This window comes from Ranitomeya variabilis, chromosome 5 (genome assembly GCF_051348905.1).
Source record: "Ranitomeya variabilis isolate aRanVar5 chromosome 5, aRanVar5.hap1, whole genome shotgun sequence".
NCBI lineage: Eukaryota > Metazoa > Chordata > Amphibia > Anura > Dendrobatidae > Ranitomeya > Ranitomeya variabilis.
Window position 1 is genome coordinate 40,101,789 of NC_135236.1, and position 18,869 is coordinate 40,120,657.

Consider the following 18,869-nt stretch of genomic DNA (forward strand, 5'->3'; position numbering starts at 1 on the left):
GCGATACACAGGACTCATCAGTGGCGATATGTGTGGGGACACATCAGTGGCGATACATGTGTGGACACATCAGTGGCGATACACAGGACTCATCAGTGGCGATACACGTGGGGACTCATCAGTGGCGATACACATGGGGACTCATCAGTGGCGATACACGTGGGGACTCATCAGTGGCGATACACGTGGGGACTCATCAGTGGCGATACACGTGGGGACTCATCAGTGGCGATACACGTGGGGACTCATCAGTGGCGATACACGTGGGGACTCATCAGTGGCGATACACGTGGGGACTCATCAGTGGCGATACACAGGACTCATCAGTGGCGATACACATGGGGACTCATCAGTGGCGATACACGTGGGGACTCCATTTCCACCATCACAAACCTAACTTTCTGTAAGGGTGTGTGCACAGGTTGCGGATTCTCTGCGGATCCGCAGCGTTTTTTGAGGTGCAGAAACGCTGCAGATCCACAATTGATTTACAGTACAATGTAAATCAATGAGAAAAAAAATGCTGTGCACACTTTGCGGAAAATCCGCTGCGGAAACGCTGCGGTTTAAAAGAAGTAGCATGTCACTTCTTTTTTGTGAATCTGCAGCGTAATATTCCTTGTTCTCTCACTCCACGAGCCTCGGATAATGCACCATTTTGATTATTATTTTGAGCATCATATGGGGCATCATACGGTGTGTAAGGCACTGTGAGGCATCATACTGTGTGTACGGAGGGCACTGAGGCATCATACTGTGTGTAGGGCACTGTGAGGCATCATACTGTATGTAAGGCACTGTGAGGCATCATACTTTGTGTACGGAGGGCACTGTGAGGCATCATACTGTGTGTACGGAGGGCACTGTGAGGCATCATACTGTGTGTAGGGCACTGTGAGGCATCATACGGTGTGGAGGGCGCTGTGAGGCATCATACTGTGTGTACGGAGGGCACTGAGGCATCATACTGTGTGTAGGGCACTGTGAGGCATCATACTGTGTGTAGGGCGCTGTGAGGCATCATACTGTGTGTAGGGCACTGTGAAGCATCATACTGTGTGTACGGAGGGCACTGTGAGGCATCATACTGTGTGTAGGGCACTGTGAGGCATCATACTGTGTGTAGGGCACTGTGAGGCATCATACTGTGTGTACGGAGGGCACTGAGGCATCATACTGTGTGTAGGGCACTGTGAGGCATCATACTATGTGTAGGGCACTGTGAGGCATCATACTGTGTGTAGGGCACTGTGAAGCATCATACTGTGTGTACGGAGGGCACTGTGAGGCATCATACTGTGTGTAGGGCACTGTGAGGCATCATACTGTGTGTAGGGCACTGTGAGGCATCATACTGTATGTAGGGCACTGTGAGGCGTCATACTGTGTGTAGGGCACTGTGAGGCATCATACTGTGTGTAGGGCACTGTGAGGCATCATACTGTGTGTACGGAGGCCACTGTGAGGCATCATACTGTGTGTAGGGCACTGTGAGGCATCATACTGTGTGCACGGAGAGCACTGTGAGGCATCATACTGTGTGTAGGGCACTGTGAGGCATCATACTGTGTGTAGGGCACTGTGAGGCATCATACTGTGTGTACGGAGGGCACTGTGAGGCATCATACTGTGTGTACGGAGGGCACTGTGAGGCATCATACTGTGTGTAGGGCACTGTGAGGCATCATACTGTGTGTAGGGCACTGTGAGGCATCATACTGTGTGTAGGGCACTGTGAGGCGTCATACTGTGTGTAGGGCACTGTGAGGCATCATACTGTGTGTAGGGCACTGTGAGGCATCATACTGTGTGTAGGGCACTGTGAGGCATCATACTGTGTGTACGGAGGGCACTGTGAGGCATCATACTGTGTGTACGGAGGGCACTGTGAGGCATCATACTGTGTGTAGGGCACTGTGAGGCATCATACTGTTTGTAGGGCACTGTGAGGCATCATACTGTGTGTAGGGCACTGTGAGGCATCATACTGTGTGTACGGAGGGCACTGTGAGGCATCATACTGTGTGTAGGGCACTGTGAGGCATCATACTGTGTGTAGGGCACTGTGAGGCATCATACTGTGTGTAGGGCACTGTGAGGCATCATACTGTGTGTAGGGCACTGTGAGGCATCATACTGTGTGTACGGAGGGCACTGTGAGGCATCATACTGTGTGTACGGAGGGCACTGTGAGGCATCATACTGTGTGTAGGGCACTGTGAGGCATCATACTGTGTGTAGGGCACTGTGAGGCATCATACTGTGTGTAGGGCACTGTGAGGCATCATACTGTGTGTAGGGCACTGTGAGGCATCATACTGTGTGTAGGGCACTGTGAGGCGTCATACTGTGTGTAGGGCACTGTGAGGCATCATACTGTGTGTAGGGCACTGTGAGGCATCATACTGTGTGTAGGGCACTGTGAGGCATACTGTGTGTACGGAGGGCACTGTGAGGCATCATACTGTGTGTAGGGCACTGTGAGGCATCATACTGTGTGTAGGGCACTGTGAGGCATCATACTGTGTGTAGGGCACTGTGAGGCATCATACTGTGTGTAGGGCACTGTGAGGCATCATACTGTGTGTAGGGCACTGTGAGGCATCATACTGTGTGTAGGGCACTGTGAGGCATCATACTGTGTGTACGGAGGCCACTGTGAGGCATCATACTGTATGTAGGGCACTGTGAGGCGTCATACTGTGTGTAGGGCACTGTGAGGCATCATACTGTGTGTAGGGCACTGTGAGGCATCATACTGTGTGTACGGAGGGCACTGTGAGGCATCATACTGTATGTAGGGCGCTGTGAGGCGTCATACTGTGTGTAGGGCACTGTGAGGCATCATACTGTGTGTAGGGCACTGTGAGGCATCATACTGTGTGTACGGAGGGCACTGTGAGGCATCATACTGTGTGTAGGGCACTGTGAGGCATCATACTGTGTGTAGGGCACTGTGAGGCATCATACTGTGTGTACGGAGGGCACTGTGAGGCATCATACTGTGTGTAGGGCACTGTGAGGCATCATACTGTGTGTAGGGCACTGTGAGGCATCATACTGTGTGTAGGGCACTGTGAGGCATCATACTGTGTGTAGGGCACTGTGAGGCATCATACTGTGTGTAGGGCACTGTGAGGCATCATACTGTGTGTACGGAGGCCACTGTGAGGCATCATACTGTATGTAGGGCACTGTGAGGCGTCATACTGTGTGTAGGGCACTGTGAGGCATCATACTGTGTGTAGGGCACTGTGAGGCATCATACTGTGTGTACGGAGGGCACTGTGAGGCATCATACTGTGTGTAGGGCACTGTGAGGCATCATACTGTGTGTAGGGCACTGTGAGGCATCATACTGTGTGTAGGGCACTGTGAGGCATCATACTGTGTGTAGGGCACTGTGAGGCATCATACTGTGTGTAGGGCACTGTGAGGCATCATACTGTGTGTACGGAGGCCACTGTGAGGCATCATACTGTATGTAGGGCACTGTGAGGCGTCATACTGTGTGTAGGGCACTGTGAGGCATCATACTGTGTGTACGGAGGGCATTGTGAGGCATCATACTGTATGTAGGGCGCTGTGAGGCATCATACTGTGTGTAGGGCACTGTGAGGCATCATACTGTGTGTAGGGCACTGTGAGGCATCATACTGTGTGTACGGAGGGCACTGTGAGGCATCATACTGTGTGTAGGGCACTGTGAGGCATCATACTGTGTGTAGGGCACTGTGAGGCATCATACTGTGTGTAGGGCACTGTGAGGCATCATACTGTGTGTAGGGCGCTGTGAGGCATAATACTGTGTGTAGGGCGCTGTGAGGCATGATGTGTACGGGATGCTTTGGGCATTATTGTATGGTGGGGCTGTGTGAGGGAACCATACTGTGTGGGGTACACTGGGATAATCATACTATTGGGGGGCACTGGGAGTGATCAGATCGTGAATGAGGTGCAGGGGGCTCTGAGGACATGATACTGTGGGGGTGTAATAATGTGTATGGAGCTCTTAAAGCATGTGGGGGCCTCGTGTAGGGGATGCCCCAGGGGTCTGAGTGTGAGGAGGAGGCTATAGAGAGGGGCAGTAATGTGTGTGGAGACCCTGCGGCCTCCCCCTCCTCGATCCTCCAGATGCTGGATGGTGCCCTGATACTACACTGCACAGCTGACCTCGTGGCGCAACGGTAGCGCGTCTGACTCCAGATCAGAAGGTTGCGTGTTCAAATCACGTCGGGGTCAATTTTTTTTCCCCGAGTTATTTATGCACAGTTGCACCGCAGCCGCCAGTGTGCGACATTTCTCTAACGAGACGCACCGATGCCTACAGAAAAGGGGCAGAAGTGTACACAGCACGGTCATGTACAGTCACATGATGCCCCCACGAGACGCCCGATCGGCCCAGCCTGGGGTAGAACTATATGTGTGTGCTATATAGGTAGGACTGCCTCTCCCCGCACACTGGGCAGCAGTTCCACACGGTCATTCTCAGTTATATGTAACCACACGCCTCAGCTCATCATCAGGTAGCGTGGCCGACCGGTCTAAGGCGCAAGGCCGAGCGGTCTGAGGAGCTCCTGCTTGTTTCGGGGGCGTGGGTTCGAATCCCACCGCTGCCAGAAACGAAACCCTTTATCTCACTTTTCTTTTCTGTGTCACTTTATTTCACTTTACAAAAAAAATAAAAAAAATCTTCAAATTTGTTACAAGAAAACGGAAATGTAATCCACTTCCGCCCTCAGTCCCGGCTGGCCTCGCTGCCCTTTCTGTGACGTCACCGTACTGGGCGTCGGCAGGATCAAAGACCTCAGATCCCGCGAGAAAAACTGCTGCACACAGAGGACTCAGGAGCTGCCGAGGTGAGGAGACTGGAGAGCCCGTGTGTGTGGGCTGTGTGCGGCGAGCAGCAGTCCGGCGTGGCGGGAGGATGGGCATGTTGTGACTTGTAGTTCTCTTGCAGCATGTAAAAAAGAGTTACAGTTGTCAGATTGTATCGTGCACGGTCACCCAGCTTTCCTGGTATCTGCAGAGAATCCTGGGCACACAGGGAAAGCTGGGTGACGACCCCTGGGAGCTGTGCTGGGCACCATATTGGGTGTCACCCAGCTTTCCCAGTATCTGCAGGGTATCCTGGGTACATAGGGAAAGCTGGGTGACGACCCCTGGGAGCTGTGCTAGGCACCATATTGGGTGTCACCCAGCTTTCCTGGTATCTGCAGAGTATCCTGGGCACATAGGGAAAGCTGGGTGACAACCCCTGGGAGCTGTGCTAGGCACCATATTGGGTGTCACCCAGCTTTCCTGGTATCTGCAGAGTATCCTGGGCACATAGGGAAAGCTGGGTGACGGCCCCTAGGAGCTGTGCTGGGCACCATATTGGGTGTCACCCAGCTTTCCTGGTATCTGCAGAGTATCCTGGGCACATAGGGAAAGCTGGGTGACAACCCCTGGGAGCTGTGCTGGGCACCATATTGGTTGTCACCCAGCTTTCCTGGTATCTGCAGGGTATCCTGAGCACATAGGGAAAGCTGGGTGACGGCCCCTGGGAGCTGTGCTAGGCACCATATTGGGTGTCACCCAGCTTTCCTGGATACTGGTGGTGACCGGTACTCGGCAGCCATCCTTCCTCCTCACCGTCTGTGTGCAGCGTTCATTTCAGAAGCCGCCCGTTATAGCACCCCGTAACGTAATCCCGCTCCCCACCGCAGGCCGGGCACGATGAAGCCTCCGGTCCGCAGACGCTCCGCGCCCCACCGCTATCTGACGCCGCAGAGCAGCCAGCAGCTGGTGTGGACCACCAGGGAGAAGAAGGAGCTGCTCAGGGGTCTGAAGGAGCAGGTCAGCGAGAAAGCCCCCCGGGTCACCGTGGACGGACGGAGTGATGGGGAGGTAAGCGGGCAGCAGGGGCGGGGGCCGAGAGCAACATTAGCTCAGGGACCCCCCCATATACATGACGTGTATAGTAGTCATGGAGCTGTGTCTGCACCACACGGGGGGCGATGGCCGGGGTCACACAGCGGGGGGGCGATGGCCGGGGTCACACAGCGGGGGGGCGATGGCCGGGGTCACACAGTGGGGGGCGATGGCCGGGGTCACACAGCGGGGGGGCGATGGCCGGGGTCACACAGCGGGGGGGCGATGGCCGGGGTCACACAGTGGGGGGCGATGGCCGGGGTCACACAGCGGGGGGGCGATGGCCGGGGTCACACAGCGGGGGGGCGATGGCCGGGGTCACACAGCGGGGGGGGCGATGGCCGGGGTCACACAGCGGGGGGGCGATGGCTGGGGTCACACAGCGGGGGGGGGCGATCGCCGGGGTCACACAGCGGGGGGGGCGATGGCCGGGGTCACATGGGAGGGGGGGGGGGTGATGGCCGGGGTCACATGGGAGGGGGGGGTGATGGCCGGGGTCACACGGGGTGGCTGCCATCACCACTATTAAACCACCTGAGCGCCGCCGGCTGCCTATGACAGTATTTAATAAATCTAATAAAAATCTGGCACTCTTATATTCAGACCTTCTTCAGACTGGGATACAATAAAAAGACAAAACAGCAATAGATAAATAATATATAAACATAATTAAACCCAAAGTGCCAAAATATTATGCTGATGTAAAATGCAAAAGCAGCAGCTCAGATTAATTCACAAATATGAAATATATCAAGAATTGTCACATTGACCTGGCACAAGTTAATATAGAGCAATATCATTAATTCCATAATGGAGCACTTAACGGGGGCCATCAGCTCCCCGACAAAGCGATCGTGAGGCGTTGATGGGCCCCATGTGGGAACAGCCTCCATCCTGCTCCCGCTGACAAGGCGCGATGATGACTTGTAGCTCTTCAGGGTGATGTACACCCATCACTGGATCCGTAAAACATAAAGTCAATGAAAATGTTTTTTATAAAACTAGCTGAAGAGCCGGCGTTGCCAGGGCATAGTAACGTGTTTAGTTATAACAGAATATATATATATACATACATATATAGCCCCCCCCACGCCGCACAGCCACACTCACACTAATATCCCCCATCCTCCCATCAGAGCCACCGGACTACTACCCCTAATATCCCACATCATCCCGTCAGAGCCACCGGACTACTACCCCTAATATCCCACATCATCCCGTCAGAGCCACCGGACTACTACCCCTAATATCCCACATCAGCCCGTCAGAGCCACCGGACTACTACCCCTAATATCCCACATCATCCCGTCAGAGCCACCGGACTACTACCCCTAATATCCCACATCAGCCCGTCAGAGCCACCGGACTACTACCCCTAATATCCCACATCAGCCCGTCAGAGCCACCGGACTACTACCCCTAATATCCCACATCATCCCGTCAGAGCCACCGGACTACTACCCCTAATATCCCACATCATCCCGTCAGAGCCACCGGACTACTACCCCTAATATCCCACATCAGCCCGTCAGAGCCACCGGACTACTACCCCTAATATCCCACATCATCCCGTCAGAGCCACCGGACTACTACCCCTAATATCCCACATCCTCCCGTCAGAGCCACCGGACTACTACCCCTAATATCCCACATCATCCCGTCAGAGCCACCGGACTACTACCCCTAATATCCCACATCCTCCCGTCAGAGCCACCGGACTACTACCCCTAATATCCCACATCATCCCGTCAGAGCCACCGGACTACTACCCCTAATATCCCACATCCTCCCGTCAGAGCCACCGGACTACTACCCCTAATATCCCACATCAGCCCGTCAGAGCCACCGGACTACTACCCCTAATATCCCACATCATCCCGTCAGAGCCACCGGACTACTACCCCTAATATCCCACATCATCCCGTCAGAGCCACCGGACTACTACCCCTAATATCCCACATCAGCCCGTCAGAGCCACCGGACTACTACCCCTAATATCCCACATCATCCCGTCAGAGCCACCGGACTACTACCCCTAATATCCCACATCAGCCCGTCAGAGCCACCGGACTACTACCCCTAATATCCCACATCAGCCCGTCAGAGCCACCGGACTACTACCCCTAATATCCCACATCATCCCGTCAGAGCCACCGGACTACTACCCCTAATATCCCACATCATCCCGTCAGAGCCACCGGACTACTACCCCTAATATCCCACATCAGCCCGTCAGAGCCACCGGACTACTACCCCTAATATCCCACATCATCCCGTCAGAGCCACCGGACTACTACCCCTAATATCCCACATCCTCCCGTCAGAGCCACCGGACTACTACCCCTAATATCCCACATCATCCCGTCAGAGCCACCGGACTACTACCCCTAATATCCCACATCCTCCCGTCAGAGCCACCGGACTACTACCCCTAATATCCCACATCATCCCGTCAGAGCCACCGGACTACTACCCCTAATATCCCACATCCTCCCGTCAGAGCCACCGGACTACTACCCCTAATATCCCACATCAGCCCGTCAGAGCCACCGGACTACTACCCCTAATATCCCACATCATCCCGTCAGAGCCACCGGACTACTACCCCTAATATCCCACATCATCCCGTCAGAGCCACCGGACTACTACCCCTAATATCCCACATCAGCCCGTCAGAGCCACCGGACTACTACCCCTAATATCCCACATCATCCCGTCAGAGCCACCGGACTACTACCCCTAATATCCCACATCAGCCCGTCAGAGCCACCGGACTACTACCCCTAATATCCCACATCAGCCCGTCAGAGCCACCGGACTACTACCCCTAATATCCCACATCATCCCGTCAGAGCCACCGGACTACTACCCCTAATATCCCACATCAGCCCGTCAGAGCCACCGGACTACTACCCCTAATATCCCACATCCTCCCGTCAGAGCCACCGGACTACTACCCCTAATATCCCACATCATCCCGTCAGAGCCACCGGACTACTACCCCTAATATCCCACATCATCCCGTCAGAGCCACCGGACTACTACCCCTAATATCCCACATCCTCCCGTCAGAGCCACCGGACTACTACCCCTAATATCCCACATCATCCCGTCAGAGCCACCATTGTCAGGGTGGAGCTGTTACACCGATTAAAATGATACCTGGGTTGGAGAAATCCGTCTGGTGTTTCTTTTCTTAATCTGTCTGAATTTTTAAGTTAACGAGATGCTTCATGGCAGACGAGGAGAAGCTCCTGATTCTGGGCCCCCTGCAGTCTGTGGCAGGGGTGGTCTGTGAGGCACGGTAATAAATTGTGTTATTTCCAGCTTTACAGAAGGACGATAAGAAATAGGCCTCAGTTACTACAACTGTCTACAAGGAAAACTGCTGCTCATAGCAACCAATCACAGCTCAGCTTTCATCTTTTAAACAGCTCTGGTGAAATGAAAGATGCTTAGTGATTGGTTGCTATGTGGAGTGGGCGTGGCTGACACACACACACAGCTTTATATATTAGACTAGCTAAAGAGCCCGGGAATAGTAACTAGCTGTGGTTAGTTATAACAAATTATAATGATTATCCTCCATCCCATAGTCCCGTGCCCATATATCTATCATACATATCTTCCATCCCATAGTCCCGTGCCCATATATCCATCATACATATCCTCCATCCCATAGTCCCGTGCCCATATATCCATCATGCATATCCTCCATCCCATAGTCCCGTGCCCATATATCCATCATACATATCCTCCATCCCATAGTCCCGTGCCCATATATCCATCATACATATCCTCCATCCCATAGTCCCATGCCCGTATGCCCATCACACATCCTCCATCCCATAGTTCTGTGCCCATATACCCATATGACATCGTCGCCATGGCAACCTAGTATGACATCGTCGCCATGGCAACCTAGTATGACATCGTCGCCATGGCAACCTAGTATGACATCATCGTCGCCATGGCAACCTAGTATGACATCATCATCGCCATGGCAACCTAGTATGACATCATCGTCGCCATGGCAACCTAGTATGACGACATTGTCGCCATGGCAACCTAGTATGACGACATCGTTGCCATGGCAACCTACTATGACGACATCGTCGCCATGGCAACCTAGTATGACATCGTCGCCATGGCAACCTAGTATGGCATCATCGTCGCCATGGCAACCTAGTATGACATCATCGTCGCCATGGCAACCTAGTATGACATCATCGTCGCCATGGCAACCTAGTATGACATCATCGTCGCCATGGCAACCTAGTATGACATCATCGTCGCCATGGCAACCTAGTATGACATCATCGTCGCCATGGCAACCTAGTATGACATCATCGTCGCCATGGCAACCTAGTATGACATCATCGTCCCCATGGCAACCTAGTATGACATCATCGCCGCCATGGCAACCTAGTATGACATAACCCTCGCCATGGCAACCTATTATGACATCATTGTCGCCATGGCAACCATTATGACATCATCGTCGATATATACACACACATACATACATGCACTTGTTTATATATATATATATATATATATATTCTGAGTCCTTTTTTTTTTTTTTTTTTTTTTTTTTTTTTTTTTTGTGTCCCTGATCTGGAGAATCGGGTCTATAGCTCAGTGTTACTGTACGATGAAGGACAAAAAAAACATCGGTGGAGATTTCTTCTTTCCCCCCATATGGATTTCCCGTCTTTCAGTAGACTATACAGTAAAATGAATGGAGGCGTTCTGAGCTGAAACTTGTTTCACACACCCCCCCCCCCCAAAAAAAAAAAACAAAAAAAAAACAAGCCGTCATAAGGCCGTGGGAATGGGAAAATGAAAAAGTTATGGCTCCTGACAGAATGAAGGGGGGAAACAAAAATTAAAAATATCACATTGGCCGGACACAAAGGGGTTAATTATCTGAAAGAAGATGTCTGTGCTCTGGACCGTGAGCCGGCGCCATTTTCACGGTCTCCGCTCGGTTAGTGAGCACAGACCCTGATTGGCGCCTCACAGCCGAGATCGTCTGGTTAGTGGGTGTGGCCTGATATTAGCTCCTCCCTCTTGCAGGCTGAGGCGGAGTTTAGGAGGCGGGCTGGAGTGACGTGTGACTCGTTCTCGTGATATTTCAGGTGGCGTCCTACTTTTCTTGGCTGCGCAGTCGAGCTGCTCGAGAGGCGATACAGACGGAGTACGGGAAGATGATTCATCTGAAGAGGCTCCGAGGGATTCGGGATCCGGCGCCCATTGAGGTAAATGTGGAAGTAAAGTTATCATAGGCCTGGCCACTGGTAACCGCCTCCGCTGAGTGACTGGTGCCACCCAGCACTATGGGCTCTTCCCTCCCCTGAGGATAGGCTCCACCCCCAGGTATGTTCCTGTCTCTGAGGAAGGGCTCCACCTTCCACCCCAGGTATGTTTCTGTCTCTGAGGAGGGGCTCCACCTTCCACCCCCAGGTATGTTCCTGTCTCTGAGGAGGGCTCCACCTTCCACCCCAGGTATGTTTCTTTCCTCCCATGAGGATGGGCTCCACCTCCCTCCCCGATATGTTTTGGTTCCTCCCCTGATGATGCCCCCCAGTATGTTTCCTCTCCTGAGGACGGGCTCCACATACCCCTAAACATGTTTCTTTCCCTCCCCTGAGGATGGGCTCCCCTCCCCCAAGTATGTTCCCATCTGTGACGATGGGCTCCACACCCCACAGGTACGGTTTTCCCCCACAGATACGTTTTTCCCTCCCCCGAGGAGGGGCTCCACCCACCACCCCAGGTATCTTTCTTTCCCTCCCTTGAGGATGGGCTCCACCCCCCCCTTTCCTTGTATGTTTTGTTTCTTCCTCTGATGATGCCCCCAAGTATATTTCCTCTCCCGAGGAGGGGCTCCACATACCCCCAAACATGTTTCTTTCCCTCCTCTGAGGATGGGCTCCTCTCAACCAAGTATGTTCCCGTCCCTGAGGATGGGCTCCACACCCACCAGGTATGGTCCTCCCCACAGATATGTTTCTTCCCTCCCCCGAGGAGGGGCTCCACCTACCACCCCAGGTATGTTTCTTCCCTCCCCCTGAGGAGGGGCTCCATACCCCCAGGTATGTTTCTTTCCCACCCCTGAGGATGGCCTCCACCCCCGGGTATGGGTTGTTCCCTGGGCTCTCCCTCCCCCACTCCCCATCTTATCACTGGGGCCGGGCCCCTTCACGACGCAGCCAATTTAGGTTGTTTTTTCCTCCCCTTCATTCCAGAGCCATAACTTTTTAGTTATTTTTTTTTTCTGTCCACATAGACATATCGGGGCTTGTTTTGTGTGGGACGAGTTGTACTTTTCAATGACTCCACGTGAAAGTGTGAAAAAAAAAAAAAAAAATCCAAGCGGGAAAAAATTGAGAAAAAACGCGGATCTGACATTTTTTTAAAAAAAAATTGTTATGACGGTGTACATTCTGTGGTAACTATGACCTCGCTGTATTATTCTGCCCGTCAGTACGATTACGGAGATACCCAATATGTCGAGTTTTTTTGGTTTTTTTTCTTTTAATGGTGGGGGAAAAAAAATCTGAATTTTGAAAAAAAAAACATTTTGGGGGGGTTGTCTCCTCTTTTTTTATTAGACTTTGTAATGTTTTAGTTTTTCGACTGCTGGAGCTGTGTGACGGATCACTTTTTTTTTTTTTTTTTTTTTTTTTTTTAAACAAAAGGTTCACTTTTATAAAAATTCCAACAATTGTGACTCATCCATGAAATCCAAGAGACTACATTAGTTGTTCTGCGTCATTTGTTGCATTACAACTGCAAAAAGACTGAGCATTTGTAGGTATTCATCAGCTCCATCGGCCAAACACTTGTCCACTTCGGCAAGTTTCTCTGTAACGACTGCCTTCTGTTTATCAGTCAGATCTTCTCGCTCCAGTACAATATCATGAAGCTGGTTTACGAGCTGGGTTGCAGCATGGCCATTATTTATCAAATTCTTCACTACAATTTCTCAAAGGATCCACTCTGGCAAGCTGCCAAGACTCCCTCAATGGTTTCCTTTGGGATTACCCCAGCTATTTCTGTTACCACTTGTTCGGTTATCTCCTTTCCTGCATTAAGCCTGGTGGCACTTTGAAGAAATGTAATAGCTTTCCTCAAGTCTCCTTCCGAAACCTCAACCAGATGACTTACTGCCTCTGTTGTAATGAGTACATTTTCCTTTTTGCAGATGTCAAGAACTCTCTTTGTTTGTATCTCATCCGAAAGAGGTTTACGGATCACTTTTAGCAGGGCGAGATGGAGTTTTTATTGATACTATTTAGGTGACGTTTTGATCGCTCGCTACAGCATTTTTCATGGTATTAAAATGACCAAAAAACCCGTAATTTTGGCATTCTTTAATTTAAATTTTTTTCTTTTTGTGTGTGCGATAGTTTGCTGTTCAGATTTATTTTTATATTTTGATTGGACTTTTCTAAACGTGGCGAGATCACGTGTATTTTTTTTATCTTTATTTTTATTTTTTTTTTAAACTTTTCACTGTCTTTGTTAGTCCCCTTAGGGGACTAAAGCTGCAGACCAGCGCTGACATGGTGACCCACGATTGTTATGGGCGCACCCCTAAATTGACGCGTCCCCCGTGCTAGTGCGGTGTCTGACAGGTTAACAGTCACTGTAGGAGTCCCACCAATGAGCTGCAGTGGAAGCTGGGACCTGGTGAGGGCGCCGGTCGCCTCCAAAAATGTGATTAAAATTGTCCGTGCTGTTGTTGTTGTTGTTGTTGTTTTTTAGCAGTTTTTCTTCTGATCATTTTGTTCTTTTCGCGGACAGATCTGGACGGACCTGGTGAGCCGGATTTGCAGCACAACAGAAGAAGCGATGTCCGCGGCTTTTTCACAGGTAAATGTTATCACTAATTTACTTTTACTTTTTTTTTTGCAAAAATTTAAGCACCACTCAAATGACATAACTTCTGCAGATACTGATGCTTCGTTTCTGTGTACTTTCTGAATTTGTCATTATGGAACCCTGAAAACATAAAATTGGTTTGTGCAAAATAGTTGGCACCTGATAATTGTTACACTCCTAAGACAAAAGTCACCGAGCTGGTGACTTAAAAATGATTTTTTTTTTTTTTGTATCTCTGTCATGTTGTTAGGTTATAAAGAAGTCATTTTGGGAGCGGAGGTGCATAAACTTTTACAAATGACTATATATTAGTGACCAATTTTTTAAAATTTCTGAACCTTCTGTGTAGATGCTGACGATAGCCTCGACAGAACCTGTGACTCTCCATCACTCCATCCCCTGTAAGGAACCTCCAGCAGTCTCTGGTCACACGTTCGCACCTCATGGGCAAAACCTTCAGCACAAAGAATCTTCAGAGGTGGAGCCAGGCTCTTCGGGGGAGGAGCCAACTAAAAATAGTCATCATGATGGCTGGAGCAATTTAGACTTTGAGAATATTTATATCTATCTATCAAAAGCTGTGAGGGGAGAGACGCTCCCGAAGCTGTCTGAGTTTGGTATGTAGTCTCGGAGGGGTGTGGGGATTTATGCAACATTTTGTTCAGTGTTTGTTTTTGTTTCCTCCCATAATTCCCTGCAGGGTGAGTGCATGTATATAACAATGATGTTTATTCTGCCATAGCCGTGGCTGCAGATAACACCGATTCTTGCCGTTTAACTCCTCAGAAGCTTGTAATGCCCTCTATGCCCCCACAATGTGACCCCAGGGGTGCTGATAGCTTGTCATGTCAGTGATGTTCCTCAGTGTAGGCAGCTGTTTTTGGTTCATTGAATTTCCCCACCTCCAAACAAAAGAAAGAAAAAGCGATCAGAAAGCCAGATGTACCCCGAAGATATATTCATGTGTTGTGTTGTACTCTAGTCACACCCAAAGCTGCGTTTTAAAGAGTAAATGTCGTTTTAATTTTTATTTTGTAAGTCAGTAGTACACATGAAAGTAAGCAGCCTTATAATCGATCTCATCAGAGAGATCTGCTTCTTACACTCTGTCATAAGTGAAAAAGGGGGGAGAGAAGCTGAGGCGGACACTGTGGGGGGAGAGGAGCTGGAGGCGGACACTGTGGGGAGAGAAGCTGAGGCGGACACTGGGGGGGAGAGGAGCTGGAGGCGGACACTGTGGGGGGAGAGGAGCTGGAGGCAGGCGAAGAATCAGCTGCAAGTTCTCCTGAAATGTCTGTTACAGTTTATAATAGTTTCCACCTATTGGCAGCTCCATCCGTCCCTCCCGTCGGGACCTGAGCACTACGTCCATCCGTCCCTCCCGTCGGGACCTGAGCACTATGTCCGTCCCTCCCGTTGGGACCTGAGCACTACGTCCATCCGTCCCTCCCGTCGGGACCTGAGCACTACGTCCATCCGTCCCTCCCGTCGGGACCTGAGCACTACGTCCATCCGTCCCTCCCGTCGGGACCTGAGCGCTACGTCCATCCGTCCCTCCCGTCGGGACCTGAGCGCTACGTCCATCCGTCCCTCCCGTCGGGACCTGAGCGCTATGTCCATCCGTCCCTCCCGTTGGGACCTGAGCGCTATGTCCATCCTTCCCTCCCGTTGGGACCTGAGCGCTATGTCCATCCGTCCCTCCCGTTGGGACCTGAGCGCTATGTCCATCCGTCCCTCCCGTTGGGACCTGAGCGCTATGTCCATCCGTCCCTCCCGTTGGGACCTGAGCACTACGTCCATCCGTCCCTCCCGTTGGGACCTAAGTGCTACGTCCATCCGTCCCTCCCGTCGGGACCTGAGCGCTACGTCCATCCGTCCCTCCCGTCGGGACCTGAGCGCTACGTCCATCCGTCCCTCCCGTCGGGACCTGAGCGCTACGTCCATCCGTCCCTCCCGTTGGGACCTGAGCACTACGTCCATCCGTCCCTCCCGTCGGGACCTGAGCGCTACGTCCATCCGTCCCTCCCGTCGGGACCTGAGCACTACGTCCATCCGTCCCTCCCGTCGGGACCTAAGCGCTACGTCCATCCGTCCCTCCCGTCGGGACCTGAGCGCTACGTCCATCCGTCCCTCCCGTCGGGACCTGAGCGCTACGTCCATCCGTCCCTCCCGTCGGGACCTGAGCGCTACGTCCATCCGTCCCTCCCGTCGGGACCTGAGCGCTACGTCCATCTGTCCCTCCCGTCAGGGGTCCTGATCTAGCATCACACTAACTGCAGCGCTGGCTGTGATTGGAGGGTTCTGTGGGCGGGGCCTCTGTAGCGCTCAGTGATTGGTGTCTGTGCCGTTTCAGAGTCGGCCGTCGTCCTCCGCCTCCTCCGCTGTATCCCAGACGAGTTCCAGCACCTGGACGCTCCGCGGATCGGCTCCTACCTCTACGACACTTACAATTTCCTGACCACACCGCTGAAAACCGAGGACACAGACGAAGAGGAAGCACCGAGCGAAGCTCAGGAGCCAAACTGGAGGGAGCTGGGGTTCTGCCCCCTAAACCCCCTCATGATGCCCCTGGAGCTCTTAAAGCAGAGGGAGGAGCCCGCTGCGCCCCCCTGATGGCTGTATATGGGCTCAGTGCTGCCCCCTATCTATCGCAGGCATGCAGGGCACCTCGTAATTCTGAGGTTTCTTTATGGCGCCTGTCCGGCCGGTTGTGGAATTATACATTATTTATTTTGTACTTGTTTTCTATGGATGAAATAAAAATATTGTGAAAATTGCAAATAATGTAGGAGTGTTATTCCCAACAAAGATGGTGGGATCTCCTGGATTAGTGAGACTCGCCACCAGGGGCGCTGGTCAGTTACTCTGTAGATAAGTTTGTATTGATGCCCCCAATAGCTGAGATCAGCCAGTGTTTGTGGTGGTGACGGCCGAGCGTCCCACAGCCCAGGGTCAGGGTGCGAGGCCACGGGGCTCATATATCAGTCACCAACAGGCCTGAATATTCCTGGCTTTGTTAATAAGCCGACCTCTGCAAATGAAGCCGCCAAGAGGGAGGAGCCGGGAGGGAGCAGCCAAGAGGGAGGAGCCGGGACTGTGGGTGGGTTATCCAGACTTTATACATATCACAACTTGGAAATAAATGTGACCTGGAAGATTATATTGATGTTATAATCAGATTTTTATGCTGAATGTGATTTGTATTTTATTTTCAATATACTATATTACTAATTGAAAATTCTTGACATTATCGCTGTGGCCACGAGGCCGTATACTAGACTCGTGCCTCCTGTTCTGTATAGATGGCTTAAAAAGCCAACCCTCGACCCAGCACCTATGTCCTGCTATCGCCCGATATCGCTGCTCTCATTCGCTTCCAAACTCCTGGAGCAGCACGTCCACTCTGAACTTTCCTCCCACCTCTCATCTAACCTGCTCTTTGACAATCTACAATCTGGTTTCCGCCCCCATCACTCAACTGAGACAGCCCTGACCAAAATCACTAACGACTTACAGCCAAAGCTAACGGACAATACTCTGTACTCCTCCTCCTAGACGTGTCCTCTGCTTTCGACAGAGTTGACCACTGCCTCCTACTACAGATCCTCTCCTCCTTTGGCATCAAAGACCTCGTCCTATCTTGGATCTCCTCATACCTTACCAACCGCACATTCAGCGTCTCCCACTCGCACACTACCTCCTCATCCCACCCTCTCTCTGTTGGAGTCCCCCAAGGCTCTGTTCTAGGACCCCTACTCTTCTCAATCTATACAGCTGGCCTGGGACAACTCATAAAGTCCCATGGATTCCAGTACCAACTATATGCTGATAACACTCAGATCTACCTCTCTGGCCCAGACGTCACCGCTCTGCTGTCCAGAATCCCGGAGTGTCTATTAGCCATATCCTCCTTCTCCTCTCGCTTCCTCAAACTCAATGTGGACAAATCTGAACTCATCTTTCCTCCATCCCATAGATCTTCCTTACCTGACCTATCTATCGCAGTTAACGACATCACGCTTTCCAGAAGTTCGCTGTCTCGGAGTAACATTCGACTCTGCCCTGTCCTTCAAACCGCACATCCAAGCTCTTTCCACCTCCTGTCGCCTCCAGCTCAAACTCCAGAATCCGTCCTTTTCTCAACCGTCAATCTACTAAAATGCTTGTGCATGCCCTCATCATCTCCCGCCTTGACTACTGCAACACCGTCCTCTGTGGCCTCCCTGCTAACACCCTTTCACCTCTCCAGTCCATCCTTAACTCTGCTGCCCGACTAATCCATCTCTCTCCTCGCTACTCCTCCGCTTCCTCCTTGTGCAAATCTCTTCACTGGCTCCCATTCCCTCAGCATATCCAGTTCAAATTACTAATACTGACCTACAAAGCCATCCATAACCTGTCTCCTCCATATATCTCTGAACTAATCTCCTGATATCTTCCATCACGTAGTCTCCGGTCCTCCCAAGACCTCCTTCTCCCCTCCACACTTATCCACTCCTCACCCAAGCGCCTCCAAGACTTCTCCCGAATATCCCCCATCCTCTGGAATTCTTTGCCCCAACACGTCCGATTATCAACCACATTCGGATCCTTCAGACGGAACCTGAAAACTCATCTCTTCAGGAAAGCCTACAGCCTGCACTGACCCCGCTGCCTCCTCATCACTACCGGAGATACTGCCTCACCAACACCGGAGCTCCTGCAACCCTCACCCTATTGTCTCCTCCCCCATAATCCTGTAGAATGTGAGCCCGCAAGGGCAGGGTCCTCGCCCCTCTGTATCAGTCTGTCATTGTTAGTTTGCTTACTGTAAGTGATATCTGTAATTTGTATATAAGCCCTTCTCATGTGCAGCACCATGGAATCAATGGTGCTATATAAATAAATAATAATAATAATTATCTACACAGACTGTGTAATAACGACTTATAACACCTCTATATACAGTAGATAACACAGGATCCACCATTCACAATAGGTGATGTCACAGCTCACCTCCTCCTCCTGTACAATGACTGATAACACCTCTATATACAGTAGATAACACAGGATCCACCATTCACAAT

At 51.4% G+C, this 18,869-nt stretch overlaps 1 protein-coding gene and 1 non-coding gene across 3 annotated transcripts; both read left to right on the top strand.

Moving 5' to 3' along the window:
- The first annotated feature begins 4,170 nt into the window (after positions 1-4,170).
- On the top strand, positions 4,171-4,242 carry TRNAW-CCA (transfer RNA tryptophan (anticodon CCA)). Its single transcript has one exon. It is a non-coding gene; the product is annotated as a tRNA-Trp (tRNA).
- Positions 4,243-4,698: 456 nt separating this feature from the next.
- On the top strand, positions 4,699-17,032 carry SNAPC2 (small nuclear RNA activating complex polypeptide 2). 2 transcript variants are annotated; one of them, XM_077261684.1, is made up of 6 exons: positions 4,699-4,859; positions 5,709-5,889; positions 11,055-11,174; positions 13,726-13,794; positions 14,153-14,420; positions 16,157-17,032. In XM_077261684.1, exons 2-6 carry the CDS (start codon positions 5,719-5,721, stop codon positions 16,414-16,416), a joined length of 888 nt encoding a protein of 295 aa, XP_077117799.1. In that variant the 5' UTR covers positions 4,699-4,859; positions 5,709-5,718; the 3' UTR covers positions 16,417-17,032. The 2 variants fall into 2 exon arrangements, with proteins under 2 accessions (XP_077117799.1, XP_077117800.1); XM_077261685.1 differs by having other exon boundaries at positions 4,851-5,095; positions 5,274-5,889; positions 16,157-16,601.
- Positions 17,033-18,869: the final 1,837 nt, after the last annotated feature.

Excerpts from the sequence above, each read along its gene's own strand:
- SNAPC2 (XM_077261684.1), top strand. The coding sequence starts at position 5,719 with ATGAAGCCTCCGGTCCGCAGACGCTCCGCGCCCCACCGCTATCTGACG. Across the intron at positions 5,890-11,054 it reads ACGGACGGAGTGATGGGGAG|GTGGCGTCCTACTTTTCTTG; the intron begins GTAAGCGGGCAG and ends GTGATATTTCAG. Across the intron at positions 14,421-16,156 it reads CCCGAAGCTGTCTGAGTTTG|AGTCGGCCGTCGTCCTCCGC; the intron begins GTATGTAGTCTC and ends GTGCCGTTTCAG.